The sequence below is a fragment of the Rhinopithecus roxellana genome, chromosome 15 (genome assembly GCF_007565055.1).
Source record: "Rhinopithecus roxellana isolate Shanxi Qingling chromosome 15, ASM756505v1, whole genome shotgun sequence".
NCBI classification, from domain to species: Eukaryota; Metazoa; Chordata; class Mammalia; order Primates; family Cercopithecidae; genus Rhinopithecus; species Rhinopithecus roxellana.
Genome location: NC_044563.1, coordinates 66,308,534 through 66,322,099, shown reverse-complemented (window position 1 = coordinate 66,322,099; position 13,566 = coordinate 66,308,534). Strand labels below are relative to the sequence as shown.

At 45.1% G+C, this 13,566-nt stretch overlaps 1 protein-coding gene across 12 annotated transcripts in view; it reads right to left on the bottom strand.

Annotated features, from left to right (window-relative positions):
• SNX19 (sorting nexin 19) overlaps nt 1-12,800 on the bottom strand; it is a 114,127-nt gene extending 101,327 nt beyond the window's left edge. For 9 of the 12 annotated variants that reach the window (XR_004053511.1, XR_004053512.1, XR_004053509.1 and 6 more), the window contains exons 1-7: nt 10,559-12,800; nt 7,923-8,061; nt 6,550-6,650; nt 6,296-6,415; nt 4,228-4,358; nt 2,886-2,982; nt 2,217-2,397 (exon numbers count right to left, since the gene is read on the bottom strand). Coding sequence is in view for 3 of the 12 variants with exons in the window: in XM_010370849.2 (XP_010369151.1) it covers nt 2,217-2,397; nt 2,886-2,982; nt 4,228-4,358; nt 6,296-6,415; nt 6,550-6,650; nt 7,923-8,061; nt 10,559-12,232 (2,443 nt within the window). In the remaining 9 variants the exon portion in view is untranslated. Of the gene's footprint in view, nt 1-2,216; nt 2,398-2,885; nt 2,983-4,227; nt 4,359-6,295; nt 6,416-6,549; nt 6,651-7,741; nt 7,890-7,922; nt 8,062-10,558 lie in introns of those variants that run through there. The other 3 variants (XR_004053515.1, XM_010370850.2, XM_030917412.1) reach the window with 2 other exon arrangements.
• Nucleotides 12,801-13,566: the final 766 nt, after the last annotated feature.

Genomic DNA, 13,566 nt, shown 5'->3' with positions numbered 1-13,566 from the left:
ATATACACACACACATATATACACACACACATACACATACGCACTTATTTGGCCTACTTAGTTTCTATTTCTTCTATATTTCCCCAGGATGCTGAATACTTTGTTCCAAATAAAAGCTCACAACTAGTGACTAAGTGCAACTGGCAAGGCCTCCTCTCTTTCCAACCCTGCATTCCACTCACCCCCACAAAGCATTAGGGAAACACCAGGGCAGAAGTGAGGAAAGATTTGGCATTCACTTTCCTGAAAAACCTCCATTACACAGAGCTGTGGGGTTAGGATTCAGGAGGCTTCAGTCTGATTTTGAGATAACATTTGGTTCTAGGAAGAACACCACACCTCTGGCAAAATGCCGTAACAATTACTACATTCATCATGTTTCAAAGACTGGAAGGGCCACACATGAGCTTATACCCATGCTAAACTAAGGTTTCCTGAAAAAATGTATTTTGTGGAAGGAAGCATGTATTGTTTAAACCTGTCCTGGGGTCCCAATGTCACTTCTGATTTGCCTCCAAGTATGTGACGTTACAGAATGAATCTGAGATATCTGGTGCTACTGCTGTGATTAATATTATAAGTAGTATCAACAATGACTTTGCTAGTGTAGGATCAATGGGTATTCTCTGGGTCACCTTGCCCCAGCTCTCCTTGAACATGAATGACTTCTGATTTGGACAGATCTACTAGAACTGAATCATACTTCCCTCTTAACCCCATATAATGTATAGTTTCTTTTCTGTTTGTATTGCAAAGATTGGGAGCTGATATGTTGTTTGATTTCTAATCATCTTCTCAAAGATGGGATATTGCATTCCTTGGGAGATAGCATCATCCTGAGCCCTAGTCCTCAATTGTATGATTCTCTCAGGTTTTGCATTTGCCTGGAGCTGCCACCATGTGGTAAGAATTAGTTATAGCAGTGAAAAATAAGAAAGCAAACAAGGTACCACCAAGTCAGTTCTCCTACAGAAAATGACGCATTTTTTTTTTTAATCATATGAGCATTTTGAGTCTCTCAGAGAAAGAAGAAGGGTTTCAGGCCTAAATCATCCCTCTAGAGATATTATGTTCAACATGTACAGGCTGGACTTTGCCTAGAATGACATTCTTACCGCACTGCCTCCACCCCCCGCCATCGCTACAGTCTCTCAGAGTTTCTGACGCTTTCACTGTCATATTACTCTATTTACTTAATCGTGAGATATGTGTGAAGGGATGGGGCTGTTCATCCCAGTTTTCACAGACTTAAATCGAGGCCCTCAGAAGAGATGTCAGGTGATTTGTTTATGGGCACCTGAGAAAGAATAGTGAGATCAGCTTTTTCCCCATTTTTGAATCCAAGATTTTGCGATCTTTTATTCTCAACAGAGGACTTTATCTTGATGGAACCGATATACTTATTTTAAGTTCTTGTTCAGTAAATATACTAATTAGTATCTAGAGCTTTGAATTTTTCTTCTACAGAGTACACATCTGCTCTTCTCCTGGAAGGCGAACTTGCTCTGCCTCCAATACAAATAAGGAAGAAGCAGAGCTTTCATCTCTTCTCCCTCCCTACTTTGTTGGGTAACCAGGTTGTATCATCTGCCATGGCAGTAAATACAGAAAAAAGAATAGATCTGGGGAAATAAGACAATTTCCATCTTGAACACATAATATTTCAGTTGCCCTATGGTATATCCAAGTGAAGATATACAATATTCAATATTTAAGGCATCACCACACATGCGTTACAGCTGTAGCCAAGAGTACAGCTGGCGTCACCCTGGAAGAGTATGTAGAATAGGAACAGTGAGCCAAAAATCAAGCTCTGGCAGGTGGATCATGGGGCCAAGAGACTGGACTAAGAAGCCACAAGAAGGGCATGAAGGAAACCAGGAAACCGGGACACTAAAGGAAGAAAGATTCTAAAGAAATCCAAGAGTCTGATATGCCAAAAATAAGTTCAATGAGCTATCAATATTATCAGCATGGTCTCGTCCTGCTGGATTAGAACTCCCTGTTTGTGCCCTGCTCTGCTGCTTGAATCCGCTCTGGCAACTGTGTCCTACTCATCTCTGTGCCCCAACACAGCACCTCCAACACTGGAGTTCAACACATGGCATGCAGCTGAATGGAACAGAAATCAAAGTTACAAACTCCAACTATCCCAAGTCCCAAGTGGATGCCACCCTGGCTCCCTTCTCCATGGGAGCAGAGACCTCGCCACTCACCTGGATCGCTGTTGCTGGGGTCTTGGGCTGGCACAGCTGCATCTGACAAGCAACTGTCCACATGTCCTTTAGGGGGCTGTTCAGGATCTTTTTCTGGGGCTTTTGTTGGCTGCATTTCCAGTAACTTTGTCTGTTTTTCAACAAAAGATTCCATCGCAGACATGGATAGGGTCTCGGACTCCTAAGCAATAGCCAGTGGCGTATCACATAAGGAATGCTGACAGTAGAGGAGCAAATGTGGCACTCTAGGTTTCCCTGCCTCTCCCCTGCATAAGTACCTTGGGTATAAAAGCCAACCGATGCTCTGACTACTTTAGGAAAGATTTTATTTTTTACCCAAGTTGCAGGTAATACAGCCTGCCCTGGGATGATAAGATCTGCACAAATTTTCGGTCATCCATTTTTTTCCAGGAACTAGCTTTCTTTCTCATCTTGTCATCCACTATCCCAAACCCACCATGGTTGAGAAGCCAACCTGCCAAGCCAGAACTGGTAGGAATTCCAAACCACTCAGAGAAAATACTTTTAGCATAAAAGTTGGAGATCCAAAGGCTGATGAAGTCATTTAGCAGGACATATCTGACTTTAGAGAATATCTCAACTGCCTATAACTACAGGACCAACATCTCAGATATTTTTGCCCCACATTCTTTGGGTTTTGGTTCTTACCACATTGCCTTCCTGGAGACAATAAAGAATCTTGTCTTGTGCTTCAGTCACACTTAGTGCTGGCGAAATTTTACTGGATGAGAACCTCAGCCTGGACCTGGTACAGAAACAAAGAGCAGAAACAGGATGTAATTTACGGTCTTGAGCCCCACACAAAGGGCTGGCAAGTACTGATAATAAATGACAACAAGAATATCTGTACTTATTCTGGGGACCTTACTGTGATCAGACGGTCACAGCTGCCAGGGAAGCCTTGGCCCTGCAATCTCCCAAACAGTGTATATTCTCGCAATTCTTAATAGACAATGTAACGCATACACTAAGCTAGGTCTACAGTGCACTTGTGAAATGGCTTCTGCTAAGTAAAACTGGCATCAGTCTGTATCATGGTTATATTCCCACAGGAAAGATTAGCTAACACATACTAGGCACTCATTAAAAATTTGCTGAAGATGAAACAGACAGGTGGCATAGACCAAGTTTTTATTATTGCGGTTCACGGTGGATCCTTTTTGGACATCCATTTATTCCCCGTGTTCCAAATAAAACTAGAGAAGGAACTGCAAGTGATAACATCAATGTTTCAAGGGACAGAGACTCATAAGCACAGGTATCATGGTCATCCTTCAATAGATAGGCCCAGTTAAGAAAAGGTTAGGTGCTGTGAGTCTGTTATTGCTGGCCCACGAAACATAAGCACAGAGACAAAGAGTCAGACACACACACACACACACACACACACAGATGCTCTTTCTTCATAAGGACCCAGATATAGAAGACATTTGCAGTAAGGGTACATGTGGTGCCCTTGCTTGCCACATGTTGGCTTTGAATGCTGCCAGGAAACAGCTGGGGCCCTAGTGCAGGAGACAGTAGCAGTAGTCAACCAGTTACTAAAATAGGCCCTGTGGGTTTCCATCCTAGCCTTTTCCTGTTTATTGCTAATATATGCAACTTCTGAGCCAAGATTTCCAGAAATGATGGCAAACAGAGATCAGTTATAAGCCTTAATTCTTAGGAAAGAAACATCTCAATTTTCCAGGAAAAGAGAAAAGAGAATATCCTATTCAAAAGAGAGTATTCCTCCTAGTCAAACATCTCTGGTCAGTTGGGCCCCAGGTTCCCATGGCAAAACCAAACATTCAGCAGTGCTGCCTCTGCAGCACCACAGGCTCCTCCGGGTGGAGCACTGAGGAGCCTGGGGTCTAGTTTCGCCTAAAAACTGGTATGTCTGACCCACCTCCTCTCCTCTAGGGCTTGAGAATAGGGTGAGCGTTTGCTGAGGATTGGGGATCAATCTGGGAACTGGGGAAAGGTGCCTGGGTGACTGAGGGCTTCTCACTTGCCAGCCTTCTTGCCTTCTGTCTGGGACTTGCTTTCAGTCTCGGCCTCACTCAGCTCCTCTGTGGGACTCTGGGGTTCAGAGCGAGGAAACGCTGTCTTCAAGGTGTCCACAATGGCACTCACCACCATCTGCAGGGGTCAGAGGTGCAGGGTCAGTAAGGCCATCCACATCCACAGATGGACACTGCCAAGCAAGCAGTCACCTTACAGCACTTTACGCAACAGGATGAGGAGAGGGGCCAGGCTCTCTAGCAAAGCCTTATCCAGTAGCAAGGTCGAATACCAGCTAATGACAGTGACAACTATCTTTCCTTTTTTCCATGGCCACAAATATCTTTTTCCTTGAGGAGTAAAACAAACAACGCCATGGGAAAAGAAGCCAAAACCAACAGTGAGAGAAATAAAAACCTAGGAGTTATGCAGGCTGATGATGCATCTTTCAATTTCTTTCTTTTTATATAAAAAAGTGATTTCTAGTTTCCAAATTGATAACAACTTCATCAACATGTGCACCAGTGGAAGTACATAGATAGGAGTATAAAGAGAAAGGAAGAGTGAAGAAGATGATCAAAAATAAAAATACAGTTTAGAGGCATAGGTAATATTAACATGCTTAGAGTAACTTACACAGAGCAAACAATCAGTTTTTCTAGTCAATTCAAACAATTTCTTTAAGTACAGAAAAAATAACAAAAATCACTCAGGTCAAAACTAAGGTATCTGGAGTTGATTTGTTGTAACTTCTCTACTCATAAAGACCAAATAAAATAATCCTCACTGAAGATTAAGAATAACCTCTATTTCTTCAGAATGGCAAGATGATATACAGATATTTGCTAAAAAGGACAATGTACAAACGAAACCTTAAACTACCCAAGAAACAGAATGAAACATTTACTCTTCCTCTGGTGCTTCCTGCTAATTAACACTGCTGGCTCAGAGCAGCACCATGCCTTCTTTGAGTCATTCTTGTGGTATTCTTCCACAAGGAGTAAGCTGGCATAGCCAAGACAAGGCTGAAGAGAGTGGTCAGCAGACTACAGTAAAGACTGGGGGAGAACAAACTAGGGAAAGAACACTGAGGATGCATGAATTTAGATAATGCAGCTTAGAAAATACAACTTGTTCTCCAGGATCACAGAATTGTAGTCTGTGAGGGTGGGGAGGTCCTCATCCATCTCATTCACTGATGTATGAACAGCAACTAGTAGAGTGCCTGGCTCAAAACAGGCATCCAGTAAGTAGATGTGGAAATAACGGATGAATGATATCTGCATGGAACCCTAGGCATTTACCCAGTTGATCCCTTTTTAGTTTGTAGTTTTTTCCATAGCAGTGGCTATCCCCTAACACCTACTACATGAAATTCTATTTTATTTGTTGCTCTAAGCCTAGATGAGAAGAGGGAGGCTCCTCTTCCGCCAATGCGTGTTTCCCAACCCGATAAAACACACATCACTTTTGACAAACTTAAGCCTCAGACTTCTGCCCCAGAGACACTCATATCAGTTGGTAACCACTGCTTACAAGCTCCGACATGTTACACAAACGTCCTTCTTCCTACCATCTCCATAGGTGCTGAGACAACCTCTTGAAGAAGGTACAATTCTCTCCATACTGTGTTCTCTAGCGGAGAACCATGACACCACTTTAAATCCAGCCTCGTGTCCTGTCTTAGGGTTCTCTTTCCTGGGTGACCCAACACTGGAAATGACCTTTACCCTCTGAAAGACCACCCCTCCTGCCAGCTATCTGTGAAGACACACATTGATCTTTACATGCCTCCAACAGTGTAACAATATAGTAATACCCCAGAAGATATGTGTATACTTAAGAGTATTGGGGTGCTGTTTCCCACCAGCTGTTCCCTGTGATTCAGCGAGCTGATGATTCACCCAATATTTGGCAACAGGTCTTGACAATTTGAGTCCATGTTCTATTGACGCCTCTGTGCTGCCCCTTCCCACACCCTACCGCTCTTATTTTTCAAGCACTACCTCCATTCTGATGAATCCTCCTCATTTACAGATCAAAACTAAAGCTGAGCACAGTGGCCCTGCTGGTACCTTGTCTATTCTAGAGACCATAAGTGGTTTCTTGACAAAGGCAATACGAGCATCTGTGTTCAGAGCAAGGAACTCCTGCACCTCCTCACTGTTAGCGATCTCCGGAATGGCACAGAGTTGCTGCAAAAATAAAACACACACAAAAATTTTAAAGAGAAATTCCAGTCTCCAGATCTCTCTGCCTTGGCTTGGGTATTCTGGGGTTAGACACCCAGGTTAAAATGAGAACAAGGCCAAAAGAGAAGGGTGCTGACCTTTAGGAATGATTCTAGGAGGCTCTTACGGGCTTCTACTCTGTCACTGTCCATATTTCCAAATGGAAGATCTGGAAAGAGCTTTTTAGGACCTTTCACATCTAAAAAAAAAAACCAAAATATTCACTCATTTAACATTCACAGAGAGCTATTCCATATAAAACATATAAAGAAAACAGAACTATTGAATATATTTCCTTGGATTAAAAAAAAAATTCCAGGAGTTCCAAATATACATATGATCCATATGATCCACACAACACTAACTTGTTACAAGAGAGGGTTCTAAAGTGCAGAGACCCAAGTTTAAATTTGGGCTAAATCTCTACTATAATAAAGATCTTAGATCATTGGTATTCTTTCTGACTTTGTTTCTCTTCCATAAGATGAGGACAATGAGGGTACCTATCTCATAGGCTGATGGGAGCATTAAAAGAGCTAACATGTGTAAAGTGCTTAGGAGAGAACCTGGCACACATTTTCAAGCTTGGCTCAGTATTAGCTATTATATTAAGAAAGAAAATGCATAATTTATGCCCAAACTTGTTAAACTGTTTATTTGGGTAATCATCACCATTTTTAAAAAACAAAGTAACCAGTTACTAGCTAACTCTTAGAGTGAAATTTTATTACATTACAAAAATATTTAGAGAGGGGTGGCGGCTCACATCTATAATCCTAGCACTTTGGGAGGCCGAGGCGGGTGGACTGCTTGCGGTCAGGAGTTCAAGACCATCCTGACCAATATGAGGAAACCCCATCTCTACTAAAAATACAAAAATGAGCCAGGCGTAATGGCAGGCTCCTGTAATCCCAGCTACTCTGGAGGCTGAGGCAGGAGAATCGCCTGAACCTGGGAGGTGGAGGTTGCACTGAGCCAAGATCGTGACATTGCACTCCAGCCTAGGTGACGAGAGCAAGACTCCGTCTCCAAAAAAAAAAAAAAAAAACCAGTCCCCCGTGCCTGAGAGTTGTCAAACAGCACACAAAAGATCTGGATGTTAAAGGAAAGAAGGTGGCAACAACTTCTGTGTAATATTTTAATATTTAAGAACCACCTATCTATGAATCTGGAAAAGTTAATTTAACTCCTGACACTAACTTACAGGCACAGGTGGAAATGTGAACACTTATTTTTTAATCTTAAACTAGATGTGGCTCCAGAACAAAGCAGTTGGCAATAAAGGACTACCTCTGAAAGAATGTGATTGCTGCTGTCCAGCACTAAACCTCAGAACTCCTGAAGCAAACCCAGGGAGCAGAGAACCTTGAAATGGCATTCTCCTCCCCAATCCCTCCCGTAAACCAACAGGCCAGTCAAGGTGGCTTGACGTGGGAAGCAAGCGGCAGTAGGGGTTGGGGAAACTCCTGACTTTTGATGAACTTTCGTAGATCTGGTTTCTCCTCCAGTCGGGTCTGCAGATTCAAGAACTCTCGATAGCGACGATTCACAGTGTGGTAGGCCAGCTGCTGCAGGCCGCTGCTGTTTTCACCATCAAGGGCTGTCTCGTACTGTTCAATGAACAAATTGATTGAATCAGCCGGGTCTCAGCAATCGTCTACTCTGGCTTTACTGACTACTTGGTCAATGGCCACATAGCAAGAGTAAGAAACTAAGAACAAAGGGAGGGAGATGTTCCTAGTCTGTTCCAGAACCTCCTATATCTAATTGCTCAGAAAGTCAGAAAAGAGTTTCACTCCTTTACACTACGACTTTCAACTGAAAGCTCCCTCTCCCAGATACTTCCTTTACTTACAAAAATGGCTACATAACTATTTTTCAAATGAATATCTGAATAGTAGGCATAACATCCATAAAAATGATACTGCCTCTATCACCTTTAAATTACAGGGCTAAAAATTATAAGGGGAAAACCATTTTTCCATTATACTCCCCCATGATTGTTTATATTAGTTAAGGGAAGAACAAGTAATCCAAACAGGAGATAAAAATCATTTGTTTATCTGGAATAAATTAAAGGGTATTTGTTTTGTTTCAGGCAGATTAATTTTCCTGATTGTTATTCTTGAGCTAAACCGAATTTTTCCTAAGTACCTATCATCTGTATCATAGAAGTCACGTGAAAATTGGAGATGTGATAAGGGGTCAAAGTCCACTGTCTTCCTAAGCTTAGAGGGGTTGGTATGTGGAAAAGATGACTTACACCTCATGTTCCCCAAAGAGTGAACGCCACGGATAGCATGGAATCTGGAACTCAGCTTGGGGGCCCACTTCTTGACAGGGTGGTTAAGACACAATGAAACGTTGTGGGAGAAGTATATATGTGCGCCTTCTCATTAGGAATAGGTTATTATTTTTTGGTTGAGGTATACTGTGGGCGAGAGACGGAAAAAACTAACTCCTTGTTGGTGGGACTTGAGGCTGGTGCTTTACAATTTTTTGGAGACAGTTAGGGTATTCATTATGAGCTGATGTGAGCAAAGCAGTCTCTCAGAACAGTACTGAGGAGGAAAGACCAGATAAGAGAGACAGGTGACATTCAGGGTGGGGCTCTCAAGCCTGGAGCGTTTGGGAACTATGAGGCTTTCTGTGGAATATGCTGCTTCTTGAGGGCCAGTTTTCAACACTGTTATGGTTACTTCCATCACATAAACTGAAAACTATTTACTATCAGAAAGTATAATAATATTGACATACAATTTAAAATCAGTTATATGTCCATATAAAAATCTAAAACCAATTTCAAACTACTCATAATTGGCTATATTACTTTGTTCTCATTTTTTACTTTATTCTTTTCTAATGCTTAATTGAAGTAGTAGAAGATGTCAAAATCTAGCAACAACAAAAAAGAATAATGGGAAAGACTGTGAACTTAAACATTCTATTCATCAACTTAATTTTTCTGCTAATAAGGAGGAAAAAAAATCTGCTGTTTAATGTCAGTATAGGAACAGTCATTTACAAAAGATGAAATAACCAGAGCCAACACTTAAATGTGAGGAAGGTGCATGGCATAGGGACATCCAGAATAAGAACAAAAAGGCAGGAAAATGTTAACAAAGTTATACCAGTCATTTGAGGCTAGTCTCAGTTATTTTATGACCAGTACTGATCTGTACTTCTACAATTTGCCTACAAGGAGTGTGAGTGTGTTTGTGTGTTCACATATAGGCATTTCTAATTACTTCCACTCTGTCTTACTTGAAAATGTCTTATTGTTACTTTCTAAAATGCTATGTCATGATGCAGCTGTGTTGAGCAGATCAAGGAAGGCCTTCTCCCTCTCACCTGGATTGGGAGTTCTTGGGGAGGAGTGAAGCAAGCAGGCTGTGCCTGGTGGTAGCTTCTGGACTCAAATGAGAGAAACTCAAGTGGAAGGCAAGGAAAATCCAATGGGTAGGATCTTGCCCAAGAATTTTCTAAACTTCTTCCCTGCTCATTTCTTTTTCAAAATACTAGTATATTTTGTACTTTGTTTTAGGAAGGTAGGTTATTTACCTATACCTATCTCAGAAGACAGCAAGTTTTTGACTCTTGGAGGTGTTTAAGCACAGACTTGGGAGCAACTTGACAACAGATAATATGAAGAGGGTTGGTTGGATGAGAGAGGCAATTCTCCCAAAATGGACGTAGGACAGGCTGACTCCATGTTACCTGGAGAGTTCTATTTGAAATACAAAATAAATAAATAGAGAATCCAGGGACCCCTCCTTAGAAATTCTCATCTGAATCCATCAGTGTGTCAGAATCTGTATATATGCAAGGCAGCTCAAGTGATTTGGAGGTGCAGCCAAGTTTGGGAACCACTGAAAATATAACCCTCAGCATTCTAGCAGCTCTGAAGTTCCAGGACTGTTTGTGTGAGTACAGGATAAATGCTACTCTGCTTTACACATTAGCTTCAGACCATTCACAGAGATAGATGCCTATTGAGAGAAACACTTCAAACTAAGAGCATCTCTCCCCAGAGAACATTTGCTTCACTGACTGCTTTCCAAACCCACTCCTAGCCCGGGTGAGCACCCACAGTTTTAATCCTGTTACCTTCACAGTATAGAGTGTGTATGGGTGGAATCCAGTGCCACTGTGCTCTCGGGCTGTAATGGTGCCAGTGATACGAAGGTTCTGGATGATAACTGGGCCATCTGGACTGGTTAGGGGCTCAAAGCTGAAGGGGGCTGAGCTGAGAGGACCAGGTGGAGAGGAGGAAAGCAGAACTGGTGGCAGAGTAGGCTCAAGGGAGCTCACATCACGGGTGAGATCCTTCTCTAAGCATGAGGGCCGCGACGGGCAGGTCTTTTCTGGCCCTTCCAGCAAAGCTGTAACAGAGGTGGTAACATCTCCTTGTTCTATCTCCTTGTCTGCTGTGTCGATCTGGATCTCTGGGTAGGAATTCAGTGTGGAGACCGGCAGGCCTGTCTCTGTTTCTGTCCCTGGACCCTCCTCAGCCTCTGCTCCTTCAGATGCCTCACCATCTTTGGGTTCCAGAGCCTGGGAACCCTCTAAGGCACACAGGGCATCCTGAATCCTGTCAGAGAGAAAGTTGCCTGGAGTCATGAGCATGATGGTTTCTTTGCCCAGTTCAGACAGCGGAGACTCCAGCTCTGAGTCTTCACATAAGAACAGGGGACCTCGAAGATTTGGCTGTAGGAAATGAGATGAGTTGTTTCCCACTTTTCTTTCTTCACACATCCCACTCAAATCTCCCTCTACAGCTTCATGGCCTTCTTCAACCTCTGGGGAGGGGCCTGCAGGACCCTCTGGCTCACTGTAACTTAGAAATACTGGGGCTGCTACTGGAGAAGTTCTCCCTTCTGGAAGCTGCTCTACCTCAGCAATCAGTGGCAGAGATGTGGGCACTGAGGGCTGTTCGGGGGCACTGGCTGGGCAAGGTGCTGGATCTCTGGCCTTGGAAAAGATACCCACGAGCACAAGGTGGATCCAGTCAGGATCTGACAGCCTGCTGATCAGTGGTAAGATTACATTGCATGTGATGAGTTCGACCACTACATGGCGTCCGGTACGAGTCTCCAAGTGGGGCTTGGGCACCAGCCCTTGAAGCAACAAAGTCACAACGCCACGTGTATGGGTGACTTCAGCACTGGGGCTGTGCACAGCAGGATGTGGGGCAGTAGCCCGGCAGTAAGCCTCCCAGAGGTGGGAAGGCTCAACTGGACCCTTCTTCCCTGCAGTGGCCTCCTTTGCCTGAATGTAGCTCTGCAGGTGACAACCGCAGAGCGTCAGAACACTCTGGGCAAGAGCACGACAGTCCATCATGCTCATCCTTCTCCGAAGCTCCTGGACCAACCCTTTCATGGCTGCCTCCATTTCCTCCTCAAAGGCTGGCTCCTGGCTCACGGAACGGTACCAGGATAACACAAAATCTCGAATAATCATCTGGATGGTGCGGTTGATCTCCTGTTCCAGCTGCCTTTCTGCCTCAGGGCATGGAGGACAGGTGGCCAGTGGGATGAAGCGTTCCAGATGCAGTCGACCCGAAGCTGCTCCAGCGACGCTGGAGCCCAGCCATCCTCCCAGCACCACTAGCACTGCAGACAGAAGGCACAGCAGCCACACATTGACCAGCAGGTGCATGACCAGGAGCCAGCCAAGCAAGACCCCCACAGCCATCAGCTTCCGGCTACTCAACAGCTTATTGAGGTGACAGCTGGATCCAGCGGGAGTCTCCTGGAACGGTGGTACTGTTTCTGTCTTCATGGCTGAATGCACAAGGTGGCTTCCCCAGATGACAGCCCTCAAGATTTTACTTCAGAGTTCGGGAAGGGGGGCATGAACTGTGTCTCATATGGGGCGATCTGGGTGTTCTTCCGGGAACCGGGGCTCCGGGCCCTCAAAGTCCTACAGGCACTGCAAAGCGACGGCGGCAGCTCCGCGTCTCCCCATTGCTAACAGTAACAGAGCCCTCGAACTCGCCCCTTCCAGCCGAGGTGCGGCTGTGGAGGAAAACTCTGCGGCCTTCATACTGCCCCAGGCGGAAGGCCTCTTCGCGGCCTCGGGGCGGGCGGTGCAGGGCCCTGGGGCCCACGGACACTTACACACGCAGAGGGCAGCGGCCGGCAGAGACTGGGTCACACGCCGCCGGGAACCGCGCGCCCACACTCAGCCCCGACCTGAAGTGGGCTCATCCAGGTCCTCTCCGCTGGCCTCGGCCCGCTGCCGCCGCAAACCTGGGCGACCGCGCTCCGCGGCCGGGCCTGTGTTAAGGCTGACCGCCGGCCGGCCGCCGGCGACAGCTTCCGGGTCGACGTCGACGGGAGCGAGGCATGCTGGGAGAGCGGCCGCGCGCGCCCTGAGGAGCGGCGCTGCCCGGCGCCCTCTGCTGGAGAGGAGCCGCCCTGACGGCAACTGCGCGCGGTAGAGTTTGAGCCTGAGCCTGAGCCTGAGCGCGCACAGGGCGCGTGCTCGCCAAGAGCGGGCGCAGATTCCCCAAGTGCCACGGAACAGCCGCCTGCAGCAGTCGCCGCTAAGACCCAGACTTCCAAACGCTTTAAAACACTTCCTAGTTCTGGTAATTAAATGAAGCCTGTCCGTTACTGCTTAGGCACGCTGTCAATAATCCAGTTTATTTTAATTTCATGGAGGCGTAGTTTCATTGGCCTGGTGTGTCTTAACATTTACCCGGTTTCCCCTAGAGCCAGTACCCCGCGTCCCCAGTACACAGCTTACCTCATTTGTTGTCAGGAATTGCAGAACATAAGGCATGAAACAATACAGAGATAGGTTTATGTTTTAAATTTCATATACTGTATCGCAGAATCAAATCTGTGATTGAGCGTTCTTTGCTGGTGGCATTACACAAACAATCAAATATTTTGAGCATCAGCCACCTTCAATGTGAGAGGCAGGGTGGGCGAATAGAAGCAGACCTTGTCCTTTAGGATCTCCTGCTAACTGGGGAGGCCAGCGCTTTGGATGCGATTGGCTATCTAATAATGCCAGTCAGCGTGCGGTATAGTAAAATAGAAAATCGTACAGGAACTCAGGAACGAAAGATCACTGTGGGTTGCAATGGTTAAGGAGAAGCTCACAGA